Source organism: Alligator mississippiensis, chromosome 7, assembly GCF_030867095.1.
Source record: "Alligator mississippiensis isolate rAllMis1 chromosome 7, rAllMis1, whole genome shotgun sequence".
NCBI classification, from domain to species: Eukaryota; Metazoa; Chordata; order Crocodylia; family Alligatoridae; genus Alligator; species Alligator mississippiensis.
The window spans coordinates 55,162,039-55,181,884 of record NC_081830.1 but is presented as its reverse complement, the minus strand read 5'-3'; the positions used below and the strand labels follow the sequence as shown (position 1 = coordinate 55,181,884).

The window sequence follows — 19,846 nt, the reverse complement described above, 5'->3', positions numbered from 1 at the left end:
TGGGTCCCACCATGGGAGGTTGTTTCAGTGCCTCCATTTTTATTCCCCTGGGACACGACCTTTTAATTGGTCTCCCGATTTGATTCAGAGATTTTGGCCACCGAATCGGGTTGAATCTCCGAATCAAATCAGCACCTGAAGCTTTGCACAGTCCTACTGCTTGGCTAAACCATGAAAGTTCTTCAGCGACTTGAAAGCTGAAAAAAGGTCTTACAAAAAATATAAACTTGAGAATGTAACAGTGTATAGTTTCAGAATGGAGAGCTAAATTAAGATACAGGAAGCAAAATCTATAAATGTGTTGAAAACTCATTCTATATATAAATTGGAAGTTAATAGGAAGACTAAGGAAAGTACATGCCTCTTACTGGATTAAAAGTGGGGGCCAATAATGGGTAATGTTTCAGTGTCTTTCACAGTTGATGCCTTTTTTATTTCAGTCTTCACAGAAAGGTCCTTAGCAGAAGATAAGGAAAATCTGTACTAGAGGCAGGAGTAGTAGGTACTAGGCCTAGAGTAGGGAAAGTACAAGTTAGAATTTACTTAGATAAGCCGGATGTTTGAAAAGCAGTAATACCTGATGAGATACACCCTAAAGTACTCAAGAAATAGGCCAAAATAATTGCAGCACCATTGACTATTATCTTTGAGATCTCATGTAGACAGAGGGCTGGAAAAGGGCAAAAATAAAAACCTCCTTTAAAAGCAAGTATTACCAAAAACCATTATTATTTGGCCTTTGGAGAAACGCGATGTACCCGCCGGGCCTCATGTATCTTGCCTTGGGCTTCCTTGCTCCGAGAGCTTACCGGTACTCGCCTAGCTGTCGCTGGCGGCCTTCCAGGAGGCTCTTCCACACGCTGCAGCCTGCCCCTTCTCTCCTGCCACGACTTGAATCTTTCAGTGGGTGGAGCTTCATGTAGCGCGGTTGCCCTTGTTGGTCACCTGCGTCATAGATGTCTTCTGTGAGGCTCCTCCTCCCCTGCACCTCGCCCTTTACCCAGCCCAGCGGATCTTGGCTGTTTCCGTGGTTGCCCGACTATTTCCTGAGATACTCTACCAACGAGCTCACCCCTCGCTCTAGCTCCCTGCTGTCACGACCTCAGCCCCTTCTAATCCGGGGGAACACAAAACACCCTTCAAAACTCAAATAAAATCTCAATGGGCCTCAAGAGAGCATAACCTTGCCCCTATTAGGTTTCCTTGTGGAGCCAGTAGCTTCTCTACCCTTCCGCTTAGTGACTGGGTCACCTGCCTGTGGCTCGGTTCTGTGGCCCCCTCTCCATCTATCTCAAGTTCTTGTCACCCCTTGTCTGGTATCCCACCGGTATGACCCTATCTCTGGATCTCCTGGGGCCGTGCCCCTCTTTCCGGGGTTTGCCCTGAACTGCAGCCCTCTCTCCGGGTCTTCCTGGGACTGCAGCCCTTTCTCTGGGTCTTCTTCGGTCCGTTGACCCCTCCGTGCCACCGGAGCTCTTACCGCTCTCTCTCCTGGCTCACTTGCTGCTGTTGTGCTGTCCTCGGACGTTGGCTCATCCCCGGGTTTGTTTAATTCCCTCTGGTCAGCGCCGGCGTTCCTCACCTCCAGCTGACTCCACCGGCCAGGCTCCCTCCCGGCAGCCATGTGCGCGCCCCTCTCCTTTTCGCTGCCAGCCCTTTTATCTCCACCGGCTGGCGATTAGGAGTGATGTCATCCACCAGCCGTAAGTGACTTAAGGCATCATCCAGGCCACGCGCGAGCTTCTCCTGCCGCCCCTGCTCTTCCTCGCATCCTGCGGTGCGTAAGTTTTTTTTGTTTGTTTTTCCTCCTCTCCGTTCCGCCCCTTGCCCCTGGCTCTGGGGCTCCCTCCATGGGCCCGGAAGTCTCCCCGGTCTTTCTCCGCCTGTGACACATGACTACAGCCCATCTATGGTTGCAGCCTGTTTTGCAAGCTTAGACAACAGGAATTAAAATGAAACTACTATTTCCTTATTGATTTCTCTTTAAACACACAATTAAGGTACAGTTACAATTCTCTTAATTATAACCACTGAGTCAAAAAAAGGCAAGAGACAAGTCTACAACCTGACATTGTTATACCCCAAAAGTGTAAGAACAAACACTTACTTCAGTGCCCATCTAGCTAACCCCATAAAATAATACAGCACAATACCAATTCTTAGCAGCTGGGAAGGAGGTGTTGGGCACATGTGGTGCCCATCCCCACCACTCTGCATGCAGTGCAGGTTCTAGCATGGCCAGAGCAGGTGCTGTGGGTGCTGGATCTGACATGGGTGCTGGTGGGGGGGGAGGAGGTCTGGGATTTGTGGACTGGCCGTGGGTCTCCCATTTGGCCCACTGGTCTGATGAGTTTGACACCCCCATCTAAATTAAAATATTTTTAGGTGTGTTTACAAGTGGTTGGATCATTAGGCTCAAAGAATAGTAATCAGTTGCTAATTTTCTAACTGGGACTAGTTATTGAATAGCGTTTCCCAAGGGTTTATTGGTTGTCTGATCAATATCTTCATTAATGCTTTGGAAGAAAGTATTGAATGTCCGCATAATAGATTTGCTACTGGTTACAGGTGCTGATCCTTTGAGGATAGGATTAGGATTTTAAATGACCTTGATAAATCGGAGAAATAATCTGAAGTTAATCAGATTCAATTCAGTAACAACAAGTCCCAAGTAGAGCGGTGTGAAATTTTGAGGGGTGTTTCATTTCAAAGCTGTTTTAATGCATTTTGAGCTCAAAAAAGCAAAAATTGAAACCAAGCAAAAGGCTTCAAAATGAAATGAGGGCACTCAAAACATTTTGAAACTTTCAAAATGTTGAGTTTCGAAGCAGCCCAGTGGTGGGAGACAGGGGAGAGCCAGGGCTGTGCTCTGAGTGGTTCTGCCAGCCCCATGGAGCTCAGCCTGGTGGCGGGAGAGCCAGTGGTGGAGCCACTCTGAGCGCAGCCCTGGCTAGTGGTTCTCTGCCACCTCCTGCCACCAGGCTCAGGTCCAAGGGGCTGGTGGAGCCTCCAGCCAGTGAGCTGTTCTCCCTAGGGCTGCACTTGGAGCCAGGGCTGCACTCCATGTGGCTCCACCAGCCCCATGGAGCTGAGCCTGGTGGCAGAGAGCCACTTACCAGGGCTGTGCTTGGAGTGGCTCTAGTACTGGCTCTCCCGCCACCAGGCTGAGTTCCATGGAGCTGGCGGAGCCACTTGGAGCACAGCCCTGGTGAGCACAGCCTGGTGGCTGGAGGCTCTGTGGCTGGAGGCTGTGCAGCCTCACAGAGCTGAGCCTGGTGGCAGGAGGCAGTGGAGAGCCAGTGGTGGAGCGGCTTGGAGCACAGCCCTGGCCAGTAGCTCTCTCCCACCTCCCATCACCAGGCTCAACTCCATGGGATTGGCGGAGCCACTTGGAGTGCAGCCCTGGCTCTCCCCCACTTCCTGCCACTGGGTTGAGCTCCATGGGGTTGGCAGAGTAGCTCGGGATGCAGCTCAGTGGTGGGAGGCAGAGGAGAACCAGGGCTGCACTCTAGTGGCTCCGCCAGCCTCATGGAGCTCAGCCTGCCCTCCCAGCACTCAAAGTGGTTCCGTTACTGGCTCTCCTGCTGCCTTCCACCACTGGGTTGCACTCCAAGTGGCTCTGCCAGCCCCACGGAGCTGAGCCTGGTGGTGGGAGGCAGGGGAGACCCACTGGCCAGGGCTGCACTTGGAGCCAGGGCTACACTCTGAGCAGCTCTGCTACTGGCTCTCCACTGTCTCTTGCCACCAGACTTAGCTCCGTGGGCCTGTGCTCACCAGGGCTGTACTCAGAGCCAGGGCTGTGCTCCAAGTGGCTCGCCAGCCTCATGGAGCTCAGCCCAGTAGTGGGAAAGCCAGTGGTGGGAAAGCCAGTGGTGGACCTGCTTGGAGTGCAGCCCTGGTGAGCACAGCCTGGTGGCTGGAGGCTCCGCAGCCCCATGGAGCTAAGCCTGGTGGTGGGAGGCTGTGGAGAGCCAATGACAGAGCTGCTTGGCGTGCAGCCCTGGCTCAGAGCAGCCCTGGCCAGTGGCTCTCTCCCACCTCCTGCCACCAGGCTCAGCTCCATGGGGCTGCAGAGCCTCCTGCTGCCGGGCTGTGCTTGCCATGGCTGCACTACGAAGTGGCTCCGCCACTGGTGCTCCCGCCACCAGACTTAGCTCCATGGGGCTGGCAGAGCTGCTCAGAGTGTGGCCTGGCGGTGGGGAGAGCCAGGGCTGTGCGCCAAATGGCTCTGCTAGCCCCACAGAGCTCAACCTGCCCTCCCAGCGCTGCTGGACTCCTCCTGGAGATGCAGGCCCCCAGATCTGTGCGGGATGACAGGAGGCTGCCGCTGCTGCTTGGGGCCAGTGGCAGCAGCAGTCTTTCCGGCGCTGGGCACAGGCTGTGCCCAGTGCCAGTCCCAGGCAGCAGCCTCCTATCATCCTGTGTGGGAGGAGTCCAGCAGGGCCCCACAGCCCTCCCAGGGGCATGGGCCCCCAGATCTGCATGTGGGATGACAGCAAGCTGCTGCTACCAGCAAGTGACATGAGTTTTGCTTTTAGCAGTTTGAGGTGCAGTTTCCCAGAAACCCCTGTACCTATCTCCTTAAAACATGGCAGGCTTCATGCCCTTAGAAGGGGCTGCTATTCCTGCACTTGTCATCCAAATCAGGCAAGTTATGACAAAGTTATAGGCTACAAGGGGGATCATGAAAATGCCTATGGGCGAAACGTTGAAACGCGTTGAAGCAGCCAAAGTTTTGACTAAACAAAATGGAACAGTGCTTTAAAATGAAACAAAGTGATGAAACAAAACACTGTCTCTTTGAAACGGTGAAACAGAAGTCAAAACAAAATAGTGCTGTTTCACACAGCCCTAGTGCCAAGTCCCTCACTTAGGCTGGAACAGTTGCATGAACAAATAGTCTGGGGAATAACTGTCTAGGCTGTAATACTGTAGAAAAAGACCAAGAGGGGTCAGGGATTATAACAGAACTCAATATAAAATTTAATACAAGTCAAAATTGTGCTATTATTGTAAAGCCTATAGCAGACTGGGATATATCAACAGACATATCACATATAAGTAATGGAAAGTGGTTTGTCAGAGGCGGGGTCCTACAGGAGGGCCATGATCTCCTCAAGGCCCCCTTCCTGTGTCAAGCTGGCCCAAGAGCACCCTCAGATTCTTGCCTGCCATGTCTTTGTTGTTCCAATATATATTAGGGAGGCTGCCTTTTATGCCCTCTTGGTCACTTTTAGCTGGTTATTCGAACCCCGTGGTTTCCCGGACTCCTCGTGGGTCCCACTCTGCAATGGGTGCTTCAGGGCACCCTACCCTTATGAGCTATGCGTGGCTCCAACCACCCCTTTCACCATGCCCCAAGCCTTGCAGCTGGAATGGCTGTTGTTCATTTTCTCTCTGTCTCCACTCACTCTCTGGCACTCAGGCTCTCGGCAGCCCTGTCTCTCTCTCTCTTTCCACGCCCCCTCTCGGGGCCTCCTCTGTAAAGCCACCCCCTTCTACAGGGTTCACCGCACTGCTACTCCCTTCTCTGGGACTGACCACGCCCGCACTGGGGCTTCTCAGCAATGCCCCCTCTCTGGGGCTTCTCAACTGCCCCTCTCTGGGGCTGGGGTTTGTGTACCCCTAATGCTGCGCCCTTGCTGGTGCTGGGGTTCTCACACTGCCGTGAGTCCCCTATGAGGCCTCCTCCAACCCCTAATAGTCTCACCCAAACCACCGGTGTAACAAACAGTAACAGAAAGACAAGCCCATAGGCTATAACATAAACAGAAGCTGCCCGGCTATAATCGCGCTCAAGCCTACTGGGGTTCTTCATCCCACAGCTGTGTCAATAGTTATTCCTTCATCAGGCTTCTCTTCTCTTCTCTTCCACAGCAGAGAGCTCCTTCCTTCTGGGCTGCTGGCAGGGAACTGTCTCTGTCCTCAGCTCCTTGGGTTTATAAGGGAGCCAGGCCCTGCCCCTTCTGGTCAGCTGACCTCCTGGTTGCCCTGGCAACCCACATCTGGGCTCCTTATTCCCTGCTAGGGCTCTTTCCCCGGCAGTTTCCCCTCTTTAGGAGCAGGCGACATGGTTCTTTCACTCTATTTAGCACTAGTGAGACTTCACCTGAAGTAGTGTGTCCAGTTTTAGGCACTGCACTTCAAAAAAGACACAGACAAATTGGAAATAATCCAGCAGAGCACCAAATATGATTAAAGTCTAGAAAAATGGATATTACTTATTCCAGAAAATATTTATTAATTCTGGAGGAGAAAAAACTTAAGGGTGATTTGATAATAGTCTTCAAATACAAAAAGAGTTGTTTATAAAGTGGACGGTGATGGACTCTTCTCTCAGATTACTCTCTTCCTAGTAATGCAGCCTGGATACCATAGTGACAGACTTGCTAGAAATGAATAGATGAATCAACTGTATTAGTAAGATAGCATTGTTTATGGGAAAAAATTGAGACAACAAAGTTAGATTTCCTAAATAAAATTGTTCTCTGAAGCAGTGTCTCCAGGATAAATGTACATCATTAGCAACTAAAGAGCCTTTGTATACAAAAACACATATTTTACCTCTTAGTTTATGTAAACATTTTATAGGATTAGAAGGCAACTATAGGTTACTAAGGAGATTTGTAAAACAGCAGGAAAAGACTGCAGTTTTTAAGAAAACAAATAGCTATTGTATAAATCTTTGAAGCTATCAAAAATTTGATTGTGTAAATCATCATCTGACTACTAATAAAAAGGTAATAGTAGGGTAAAAAAGAAGGATAAAGATGTCACCCTGTAGGAAACTCATTGCTACAAGCAGCAACAGCATGTTTCACGTAGAGGTTGTTTACTTATGTCTGAAAAGTCATATTGCCAGTTTGGCAAGTAGTGCCTGTAGCTGCCATATTGGAATCTAAGATAACTGCCATGGATTCACTTTTTGGTCAATATTTCAGCCCCCGGTAGGGTTAGAAAATTAATTCCAGTGACAAAACCAGTGTTGTTTGAACCAAGAACATTTTGTAACATTTCTATCATAGATTCTAAGATGGCTGCTGTGACTTGACAGTTTTATTCATTATTAGATATCCAAAGAGGCTTGCCCTTGTTAAGCAAACATTACAATGGAGCCGATGGCATCACTGAGTCCAGCAAAGTGCTGGAGTTACGACTCGGAATCTACAAGATGCATCAGCTACCTCAAAGTAGGTTCACAGTCAAAAATTAGCCAAAGTACACCTGCTGGAATTGCACGAATAAATGAGGCATTTGTTCAGTGTAGGACAGTTGCTGAATTCAACACTTGTTATGGCAGTATTCTTGACAGACTGTCACATTTTGTTGATACTGTGCTGTAACATTTCAAAAGCCTCAATTGGCACTGTTCTTGCTACAGTTCTTTTACACACACAAAACATATTGAGAGACTGTTACGAAAGTCACACAAGGTAGAAGATGAAAGCAAAACCCTACCAACAACATCAAGTGAAAACGCTCTAGGACATCAAGCAGATCAACTACTCCAGCAGTTCACCGGAGTATGTGCATATTCTGCTAGAAACATTCTAATATGAAGAGACTAAGTCAAGGGTTGTTGTTTGAATTAGCAAATGCAATACACAAGCTGGCAGAGAAGAATGAACAACTGCATTGCTAAACTGGTGTCAGCTCTAATAGCTGCTGAGGCATGTTACCATCCTGAATGCAGGTGGGAGGAACAACAGAAGCAACAAGTCTCTCATTCTAATTTGCATAAAGAGACTGTGCAAGATATTCTTCTTTCTTCTGAAGTGAGAGCAAGACATCAAGTGACTGATGAACTAGATGCCAATTTTGCATGGAAAATGTGCATAATCTAAAAGATATACTTGAAAGATACTGCAATTTAGTAGAAGATGAAGGTGGTGAACATCCTCTGACCACACCTGAGGCAAATGAAGCAAGAGCTTCAGACTTACTACAAAGACAGCCATTCAGTTTCAGCACCAAAGAAATGCAAATCTTCCACTCCTTGTCTTCCAAACTGTGACAGTTGGTAAAGCCATACAAACAATTGTAATTTTGCATATAAATCTTGAGGAAGACATTGGCCTGCAGTTCAGAGAAGAGTTCTTGGACACATGGAACTTGTATTATGCTGCTCTCAAGATCAAAGCACATTTGAAAGCTATAGCTGGCCTGAAGGGATACAGGACCTTGAATGAAGAGCTAGCCCAAAAATGTGTTTCTGATAGCCTTTATGCATTGATCCGTTTGATTTTGGAAGATGACAATGATGACTTAGATGTTGAAAGTCACGCGCAAGATAAGAGTCTAGACAGAGATATACTGAATATATGTCAGGATTTGGTTTACCTGCAATCAAGGGGCAAAAAGTTAACACCAAAACATGTTGGGTTAGGCTTGCTAATACAACATACAACTAGATCTAAGAAGTTGGTACTCAAGTCTCTATGCTGCTGAACGCAGCATACCATATGACACAGTTCATCACATCAAGACCACTATTGCTGAGAAAAACTTAAAGGAATTTTGAAAAAAATGAGTTCTTATCCCAAGGCATGTTATTCCCAGTCATTTTGTTCAGTTATCATCGGACAACATCGACATCTTGGAGGAGACATTGAATAGAAAACAAACATTTCATGCAACACAAATTGTAGCATTTCAAAAAGGAACATCAAAACCAGATGCAATAGAAAGCAAAACAATCTTGAAAGATGTACCACCTGCATTTAACAAAATCATTCTAAGATGGTGACCCATAATAAGTTGTTGCAGGGCATTAAGATGTGCTTGCTGTCTTTAAGGGCAGAAGCAGCCTAGCCAGGGAGCCCTGCAGGCTAGGCAGAACTCCACAGCTGCAGATTGCCTGAGCAGCAGGCTAATGAGTTAATTAGCTGGTACTTGCAGGCAATCAGCTGATTAGAAGGAGGCAGGGCCCTGGACACACAAGCCCAAGGCTGGGGCTGGCAGGGGTTAGTTCTCTGGCAACTGCTAGGAGAAGGAACTCTTGCCTGAGGGAACTACCCGGAGATGTGTGGTTGCCTTCTTTTCTGCCTACATGAGCAGTAAGACACCAGAAGCCTACAAGGTACCCGGGGCTAGGAGGCACACTGTCCTGGGGGGGAGAAGTTTGCCCTCTTAAAGGGCAGAGCACCTTCTCCATTGTTATACTGTAGCCCAGGGGCTTATGTTTGTGTTGGTGTTTTCCCAGTGGTTTGGGATGAAGCTGTAAGGGGAGGTACATAGGCCCAGAGGGGACCAGCAGCTAGCTTGGGGCTCACATAGTTATAGAGCCTGTAGCAGTTGGAGTGTGTGCAAAGCACCGAGCACACAAGGGACTGGAGAATCTGGTGCCAGAGGGGTACAGCAGATTAGGGCCAGAAGGCCCAGTGCCTGTGGGGCACAGCAGATTAGAGATAGAGGGCCTAGTGCCAGAGGGGCATGGCTACACAGGACCAGGGCCCAGTGCCTGGTGGGCACAGCAGTTGAGTTCCAGGGGGCCCTAATGCCCAAGGGGAACAACTACTCAAGGGGCCATATACCTGGCACCAGAGGGATGCAACTACATGGGGGCCAGGGGCCTGGTGCCAGAGAGGTGCAGCCAGATAAGGGGTGGGTGCCCAGCAGACAGGGGCTGTGGGCCTGGTGAGAGGAAGAGACCATTTGGGGCTAGTGCCTCCAAGCTAAGTCCAACACCATAGGCCTAGGCTAGAAGGCCTAGCCAGATTAAAGGGGTGGAGGCCAAGTAGACCAACACCCCAACAGAGTGGACAACATCTGTGTAACACCCATGAGGCATGGGGCATGGTATTGGGGAGTTTGGAGCCACACATTTGGCTCATAAGGCTCAAGGTGCCCTGTGTGGCACAGTATTAGAGTGAGATTTGATGAAGGGCCTAAGGACCAGTGAGTTCTTATGGGCTTCAGCAGACGGGCCACATGAAGGCCCATGGGTAGCCTCCAAATTCATTATTTTACGATCAAGATGTGGCAGGTGAAACAAAAGGGCACCCTTGGGGTGCAGCTAGTGTGGTTGCAGAGCTGCCGGGGTTGCCACATCCAACCCTGGGGACCCTGACCCATGGCACAAGTCATTGAAACCACCCATCCATAGTACAGGTAGTAACACTCCTGAAAAGCTCAACAATACAGGTGTTCAACAGATGTTATCAGGCCTACCATAGATACCAGGTAGAATATCAGCTAACAACCAGAAGAACTTGTCATACCAGGGTGGACAGCATTTAGCCAGTTTCTGTTTGATGATACTTTGCCACCTTCAGTTATTGGATTTTGTCCAATACTGCCTGGACCAGCATCTGAGTATAGCACCCATTCGGACTGTCATCATGCAATGTAGAACAAAAGCAGAATGCCTAGGAGAACAGCACACAGTCATAACATTTGATCTGGCATTGTCTTGCAAGTGAATGAACTTATATGGGCTCAGCCAGAAGAGATAGAAGGAGTAATCATTTAACTGGAAGGGTTCCATATCATCATGGTTTACCTAATAGCAGTTGGTCAGTACTTCATTACTTTAGGACTTTGAAGATCACTGGACAGAAAGCAGATTATTTACAGAAAACATTACCACCTATATAATGAAAAGAAAATTGTACAACCATGCTTTCAGAGCACACAAGATAACATTCAAAGCAATATGGCGTATTTTGATAAATTAATTAATTGTGCAATTATCTAGTTCAAGCAAAGGATTAGATTATGATGTCGCTGACCAACTTTCCAGTAGTATAGCTTGTGAATTATGAAATTATGACTGTGAAGTGGGACGGAATGCAGTGAATGAACTATTAGTGCATCTGCCAATGATTGTCACTGTACTTCAAGAATTTGTGGAAGAACACACTTACCAGGGTACATTCAAGTACTGGATGAACTATTTGAAAGTAGTCAATACCTCCCTTGTGCTTTATCAGGGCTGGGTGTGATGGAAACTGGCATGAGCATTTACGTGCCTTTGAAGAAATGCTTCTGCTGATAGCCTTGCATGATCACCCCAATTACATGAGATGGGGGTCAAGTATATCTTAATTTATGAAGGTTTTAGTGAGGTTCTAGTTTTAGAGTACTGTTTAAGTGAGTATTTGTGAGTTTTTCTTATTAGAGTAATTTTTAATTGTACTGGTTTGATACATACATGATAAAGTCTCAACCATCCTGGAATCTAATATGGGTATCATGATGGAGATGTTATTTTTCATCTTCTCAGTTCATACAATGTTGGTTTTGTCATCGGACTTAATTTTCTAACCCTACCGGGGGCTGAAATGTAGACCAAAATGTGAATTCACTGCATCCATCTTGGATTCCAATATGGCAGCTACAGGCACTACTTGCCAGCTTGGCAACATGACTTTTCTGACATGGGTAAATGACTTTTGCCTGAATCACACCGCTGCCGCTTGTGTCAATGAGTTGCCTACAACAACAAAATCCTGAGACATTATTGATCAATTTATACCCTACTATAAAGAACATGGGTAATGAACAGCATTCTGAATAAGGGTACTGACATGAAAGGAAATGCCGGGACTGGTCTTGACAAATATGATTTGAAAGCCATTTGAGTCTTCCCAGGTCAGAGTAAATATGAATGTAACTTACATCCTTTTCTCTGATCTCTCCTCTTAAACTGATATATGGATGATGTAACTCCAGAAGAGCCAGCAGTTGCACATGAGCATCTGTGGAAGAATCAGGTGCATCATTCTTAAGTCCTATTTTGGAAAAGCATAACTTCAAAATGCCCCATCTGCCTAATGTAAAGTAAGCTGCATATTAGACTATTTTTATGTTCATCTGTGCATGCAAATCCAGGTTTGGAAGGAATGAAATTCCGTGTTCCTGTTTAACCTGCTTACATACACAAAATGTGTTTGGCCCACTAGAAAAGGAAATGAGTGAAAATGAAGGCTACTTGCAGATGTTTAAAACAACCCCCTGAAAACATGTTTTACCTGAAGAAACAGTGTTACTTTGACTGGTTCTGCAGCATCTGTATAGATTGGGCACTTTAGCAGGGCTTTTTGGAGCTTTTATCTAATAGCTGATTCAATCAGCTATTAGATAAAAGAACCATAAAAGCTCCACTAAAGCACTTGATCTATACAGACACCGGGCGAGCTGGGTCAACCTAAGATGTTGCCTCTTCCGGACACACATGGGGCTTGGTATGGGAATGTGCCAAGTTTAAAGTAAAGTGCAATTTTTTGTGGGTTTTTTTTTTTTTTTTAATGTCTGCAACCAGCCTAAGAACTTATGATGTACAGGAGATTACATTATATCATTTTCTTCTGGTGCCTTTTGGCCTAAAACCCAACATATACAGACATCTCTGGGGCTACATGTAAAACGAGTGTTTATTTCCTGAAATATATTTAGTTTTAATTTTTAGGCACCTAGCTCCCTAGTCATGCATTCTCTGGATATCATCCTACAACAACATAGAAAAACATTGTACTTAAGGAAATGTTGCAGCTGTATTCCAGTTGCTTTGACTAACATCACTGGGCTGCCCTGTAGCACTTAGCCCCAGGATACAGCCTCATGCGAGAAAAAATAAAAACAAAAAGCCTATAGCCTGGAAAAGCACAGGCTCAGGGGTGATCTGATGGCCACTTACAAGTTTATCAGGGGTGACCACCAGTATCTGGGGGAACGTTTGTTCACCAGAGCGCCCCAAGGGATGACGAGGGCGAATGGTCACAAACTACTACAAGATCATTTCAGGCTGGACATAAGGAAGAATTTCTTTACTGTCTGAGCCCCCAAGGTCTGGAGCAGCCTGCCACCGGAGGTTGTTCAAGCGCCTTCATTGAACACCTTCAAGATGAAACTGGATGCTCATCTTGCTGGGATCCTATGACCCCAGCTGACTTCCTGCCCTTTGGGCAGGGGGCTGGACTCGATGATCTTCTGAGGTCCCTTCCAGCCCTAATGTCTATGAAATCTATGAAATCAAATGCAAAGAAGCAGGAAGTGAAGATGCAGCATTCTGTACAACCTAACCAAATTCCTTTTGCTGTAGGAACCTTATAAACAGCCTTCCTAATTCTTAATTTTAGTTGCCTTGATATTACATGAAATCTTTTAATTCAGTTAACCAGATTTTCTGAAAAAGTAAAAGGGAAGTAAAACAAAACAATGCAATGGAGGAAAAGAGAACTCTTAGAATAACAGTTTACCCTTGCATGCTTCCTAAAAGCAAAAGCCAATTTCTTGCATCTACTCCTGTCTCTGTGAATCATTCAATACCTTTACCTGTATTTCCGGTACTAATGCTCGTTTTAAGATTCTTGGGAGTCACCAAATATATATTTTAAAACATGGCAGTATTGAATTAGAGAATAACTAGAATAGCTATTAGGGCTGACTGCAGGCTGCCAGCAGGGACAAGGGTTATCATTCAGTCTCCACAACCTGATTAATAGGCCTGTGCGAAGCGGCTAATATTTGCTTTGGTTTTGACCGATTTGGGGGACAGTGATTCGATCGATGATTCAAATCACTGTCCTGAATTTATTCAGCCGAATCTGATTTGGAGATTCGGCTGCTGCTCCAAATCAGGCAAGCCCATCCCCCGCCCACTCTCCCAGCCTGGCAATGGCTGCCCTACCCACTCCAACTCCCGGCACTTGGGGGAAAAAAAGCCCCAACTCGCTGGGTGCTGCCAGGTGGGGGGCAATCCCCGCTGCCCCCCCACTGCCCCATGCTGCATGGGGGGGCTCTGCATGAGCCCCCTGACCCCCTCCATGCTGTGCCAGCCCCTCCATGGCTGCCCCACCTGCCCCTGCTCTGGCCCTTTAAGAAAAAAAGATGAGAAAAACCTCCAGACTTGCTGTTCCTGCAGGCGGGGGGTGATTCTCGCTGCCCCATGCCATGTGGGGGGCTCTATATGAGCCCCCAGAAGCCCCAAGGCTGCTGCAGGAGTGGTGAATCCCAGGGTTTTTCTTGTTTTTTGTTTTTTTTTCTCTTAAAGGGCTGGAGCTGGGGAGGGTGGGGCAGCCATGTGGGTGCTGGATGAGCAAGGGGGGGTCAGGGGGTTTGTGGCAGAGCCCCCCACGCAGTATGGGGCAGTGGGGGGCAGCAGGGATTGCCCCCCTGGCCGGCAGCACCCAGTGAGTGTGGCTTTTCTTTAAAGCAGCAGGAGGTGGGGTGGGCGGGACAGCCTTGGGGGGGGCTGGGGGAGCAGGCAGGGGCTGGGGGGGTCTTGGGGAGCAGGCAGGGGATGGGACCTGGCACAAGTCCCCCAAGGTCCCCTCCCTCCCCTGCCCCTATCTACCAGGTTCGAGTCCAGCTGCAGCTGTCTGCTGCAGCCACTGGGGACTGTCTAAATTGTCAAAGCCCTCTGAATCTTTTCCAAATCTTTTCCAAAGATTCGGAGAGCTTTGAATCAATTCAGACCTTTTAATCGGTCCCCTGATTCGATTTGGGTTTGGAGATTCGGCCACCGAATCAGGCCGGATCTCCTCCGAATCAAATTACCACTCAGTGCTCCACACAGCCCTACCCATTATTCCTTATTGGAGCAGTGGAAACAGCTTAAGCAATGGCACCGTTATGGATTAATGTTACTGGCTGTAGTAGGCTGCTTGAGGATCAGCAGATCTTTCGGGTTCTTGGCTTGCAGGCAATCCCGTTACCCTTGCTGCCCAGTAGTACTGTAATGGGCAAGGGGGCTCAGGGCTGCTTGTGAGCCCCCAGTGATAGCATGGGCTGACATGGGGTTTGCACTATTTGATCAACACCTGCTTCCACTATAGACCACTCTTTTGCCACCCATTGGCCAGAGGGATGTGGCTGCCCACACCACAGTTCTTGCAGGGTTCCCTGATACATCACCAGCTAGGTAGGTTATCAGAGAGCCAGCTGCTCTCCGTCCCTCCCTCGCCTTGGAGGGGGAAGAGGTAGAGCAGAGTCCTGAGGGATATTGAGGGATTTTCAGACCTGCATGTTAAATTAATTGCAGACAACCTTCCTACCAGAAAGAAGTTGCTGTTTGAAACAGCAATTTTTTTGTCCTGAATTCAGTATTTTTGTGCCTGACCAGCTGTTTTTAGGGGGACAGTGAGACAATATGTGGCTATTTACTTTTTGTCCCCCTAAATTCACATGTAAAGAATGACATGTAACCTCTGTCAGAGCCATAGGTGGATCTAGAATTTTGAAAAGCATAGGAGCAGTTGGTGTGGTGCATTCTCACAGATGAACCAACACACATTTTCCTCCAGTTAAAAATAAACTAGAAGCTTTGCCATTAAGCCAGGGGCCTAATATCTGTCTGTAATATTCAGTGTAAAATTGAAGCAAAAACAAATAGAATTTCATCAAAATGAATTAAAAATAATCTGTAGGGCTGTGAAGTAGGAGCTTTATTATCAGGAGCAGCTAACAGACAAGAGAACTGCAGAAACAAAGGATAGCTAGATTGATGGAACATAAAGACCATGAAAAAGGAGAGGGTCATTAACACCTGTGGCATGTAGAGTTTAGAAGGTATCAGGTAGATTATAATAAACCATGAAGTCAATTGACTACCTCAGAACTGCTTGACTTGAAATGCTACTGGTAGGCAGTTGTTTTTTTAAAACTTGCCCGGAGCAGAAACCAAAGGGGTGGGGGTACAAGTGCACCAGTGCATTCCCCGCCACCCCCCACCATCCTCCCCGTGGCCAGAGCCCTAACACAAAATAGAAATAGAAGCAGAACAGTCAGCTGGTGCCTGAATGACTCAAAATAACCAAAGGATGCTATTTGTGACATTTACGTACTCTCTTCCTCTTAGCTTCCATCCTTTGCTCGCATAATGGAACTGTATGCAATTCAGACAATATGTGGTACTGACAGCAAAACAGCTTTGGCAAAACTGATGGACATCTTTAGGAGTTTTGAACAGAACTGAGCTTGGAGTTGATGTGTTTTTTCTGCAAAGCTACAGGGACCTTGTGGGAAACATTTCTGAAAACTTTACTAATAGCAATTTTTTTTAACCAAAAAATATATCTTTATAAATTTCTGTTTACTACATATCTATATAGGCTTATATGATTTACTTAAAAAGTAAATTACTGTGTTCTATTATAGTAAAAACAGTTGTGTGTTTAATTTTTTCTGCTTTCCTTCAAACTACGGACAACATGTGCCATCACTAATATTGAGGATATCCAGTTTTGGTGATGTACAAAATTTGCAAGGCATAAAAATATATGCAGACCACCAACTTAGCATAGGCTTTTGGGAGTTCCAGTAAAACATAATGGCTAGGGACAGAAGTTACACAGAAACCAGTTTAAGTGGTCAGAAACTGGTTTAAACCTGTAACAGAACATAAATTTGTGCACATAAACCAGCTTCAAAATGGCCAAAACTGCCTTAAGACAAACCTGGCCAAATGTAGTATCAAACTTAACTGATCTGAGTCAAACCGGTTTATGGAAATTCAGTCCCAGACCCCTTCCTGGTTTAAGTTAAATCACATCCCAGCATGCTTTTCAGCCCTGGGTTTGACTGGGCTGGGCTGAACCATCTGCTTCAGAGAGCAGGGCTGGCCCCACCCTGTCCCTAGCCAGAGCTCTGGTTGGCTGAGAAGTAGGAGGGGACTGCAGCTGAGAGAGCAGCAGCATCTGCCTGGCATCCCCCTGCCTCACCCTCCCCTTATTCTCTGCTCAAACAGGGATCCCCGCTCTCCTGCAGCAGGGACCCCAGTGGCACCGACCCTAGCAGGCATCTGGCCATACCACCCCCATGCCAGCTAATGCTGAGAGGTGTCTGTGTGTTTGTGTCTCCAGTTTCACTGGAACAAAGGTAGACAAGACAGTGTCTGCTTAGGGCTTTTTTAAACTAATCAACAGGTCAACTGGTAATGTCCCTCCATTCCTTCCTTGGAAAAGCTGCTTAAGAAGGGTTTGAACTAATGAGAGGGGCTTTGTTTTCTTAATGGGCTGATAAGCTGCCTGCTGGCTTGCTTGCTTCAAAGGCTGCAATCTGTCAGTGTTCAAGAGGAGACAGAAAAAGGTGCGAGAAATTACTTGGTTTGCAATGCATGGGTCTGTGAATACCATCAGTTTGCTACACAGTATGAAGAAGCAGGGAGAGGGAGATTGAAAAACTCAGTATCATCAACAGATGCATGCACTCCACACAAGCAGTCCTCCCTGCCCCCACCTCCCTTTTGCCTCAGTGCTAGCTAGGGGGCCGGGGTGGGGGTTGGGGGCCGGGGTCTGGCAACTTAGAGCTGTGAGCTAGGAAAAGCCTGGCGAGGGCTGCTTCTCCCTTCCACTCCAGGCACACAGCCTGGCTGGGGACTGTGAAGGCCAGGGTGGGGGTTTAAACCCCTCCCTAATCATAGTGTCCTGCGGGGCCTGGCCATGGCCTTCCTCAGCCCTGCATTGTGGCAGGGAAGGGGGGAGGGCTTGCTCTAGCACCCCTCGGCTTCTAGCCTGAGCCACTGCAGACATGTGCCTGCATTCCCTGAATCTAAAGTGAATATCTATCCTCTTACGAATCAGTTCAAGCTCTGCAGGTTAGACTTAACCTTCAAAGATTGAATCAATTCAGGCTTGGGCTTTTTGAATGACTGTCCCTAGCCAACATGTTAAATTTTGGTGTTATGCAACCTTTGTGTGTGCGCAAAATCAGATCTGTGAAAATCTAAATGTTGTTTTATGTTGAATGTAGACTTTTACATTGCTTGATGTTTATTAATACATTTTACTGTTTTAAGATCTAGCTGACTTCATATAACTAAGTTACACATAAAAATAGGAAATAAAATAATGAGCCTAACTCTAAGCAAATATTATAGTCTGTACCAAATTATTTATGTATGCAACAGCCAAGGTTCTTTGGGTGAATCTGATATCTTTTATTAGACCAACTTAAATAGTTGGAACAATTTTTCTTAGCAAGCTTTTGGGTTTAAAAACCCTTTGTCAGGCTGAGGAAGTATCTGCAGTTTGCGTGTGCTCTTCCTGGGCTCAGTATTTTATTTCCTATTTTTTATATTTATTTCCTGGATGCAGGAAGAGCGCAAACCAAATGCAGATGCTTCCTCAGCCTGATGAAGGGTTTTTAAACCCAAAAGCTTGCTAAGAAAAATTGTTCCAACTATTTAAGTTGGTCTAATAAAAGATATCAGATTCACCCAAAGAACCCTGTCTGCCTACATCCTTAGACCAGCATGGCTACAATCTACACCCCTGTATGAAACGGCTGAATTCTAGTTGCAGTGTACTGGCTTTTTGTATATGAGCAAGTGAATGATGTTTCCATACAGTGCCTAATTCATAAAAAAGGCTAAGCGATCTATATGAGGTACTAACAGCTTATTCCATCTTTTACCAATCTTGGCTTTCCATTGATTTTTCATTAAAATATTAAGCTTTAACTAGCAAAAATTATCAGTGCTATCTAAAATTATCAATTATACCTACTGAATCAAGTCTTTTAAAATTATATAGTTTTTGGTCTTTTTTAGCAATTAATATTTGCAATATATAATAAACATCTTTGTAAGCAGAAATCTTTCAGAATTATGCCTTGTAATTTTGGAGAATTGACTAAGAGACTTTCCCTAGGGAGAGTGCTAGGTTTTATGTGTTGTTGGAACTGGAATATGGAGCCCCTGCCTGTCCTTCATATGCATAGGTGCAATTCCCATTGTGTTCTCTTCAGTAGAACTGTTTATTATTTATTTAATAGAATGTCTTAGCATATTAATTAATAAATAACACAAGAAAAAATTACTGCAAATAATGTTGCATGTTAGTTTGGCACAAGTTTACTGGGGGGTTGAATACAACCTCTCTACTTTGGGGTAATTAATGTAGAGTTTTGCCTGTGGAAATGGTCCAGGATTAACACTATAAGGGATAATGTTTCACTGTGTTTTTCTGTTTTTTGTTAGTTAACTCAGAACCACTGAAGACAACTTAAAAAATTATACAACTAGAAAATAAAAGTTTTGAAGCCTCATAATAATGCATGTATTGTGTTTGATTTTAGGCAACTTTTTTCTGTGACTGTGAAGATCAATACCTGGGTGCTTTCTGCGAAGAATTTAATGCATGTCAAAGTGGGCCTTGCCAGAACAATGGTACTTGCACTGACATAACACAAAAACATGATGGGAAAAATTTCACCTGCACTTGTCCTACTGGTATGTTTTACATTACATTTTGAACATTGCTTTTTTTGTTGTAACATCCTATGTAAACCTTTTTGCAAAGCAGTGTTTTGTATGTCTTTAAATGTACGGAAAGAAAGAAAAAATGTGTATGGGATCACAAGTCCCAGTTTTTCAGAAATCACTAGATGTAGATGTAATGGTTGTTGGGGTATATGAGCATGCAAACAAATTACCAGGAGGCAGAGGATAGCGATTTACACTGCATCAGCTGCTTAGGACTAAGAAAACACATGCTTTTACACTTTGTAAATTAAAGCTGGCCCATGATAGCCACCTACTTATCACTGTGCATGGGATAGTATGCATGTGAGAAGTTACTGTGGAATGGTTGAAACATTGTAAATCCCTGCTTTTGTTTGCCTCTTGGTAACATGAACATGTACCCATGCCCAGAGTCATCCCAATGAAAGCCTAGCTGCCTGTGTGCAAACAGCCCTAAACTTAGCATAGCTGCAATCAGTGGGAACAGTCATCATTGTAAAAATTGTACTTACATCAGGAGTTTACAAAATCAGGAACCATATTTTGCTGCCTGAGGTTTTTTTAGATGGAATTGCCATTGTTCCCTTCTGGACATATCTACAGGTTCATTAATGCACAGAGGTTACTGCGCATTTAATTTAATATTTGTGTAATCAAATACTA

General features: G+C 45.9%; 1 protein-coding gene across 3 annotated transcripts in view; it reads left to right on the top strand.

The window, feature by feature from the left end:
* DNER (delta/notch like EGF repeat containing) overlaps positions 1–19,846 on the top strand; it is a 366,522-nt gene that overhangs the window by 234,904 nt on the left and 111,772 nt on the right. For all 3 annotated transcript variants that reach the window (XM_059730967.1, XM_059730966.1, XM_019491837.2), the window contains one exon: positions 19,018–19,171. In XM_059730967.1, the coding sequence (XP_059586950.1) occupies positions 19,018–19,171 (154 nt within the window). The remainder of the gene's footprint in view (positions 1–19,017; positions 19,172–19,846) is intronic.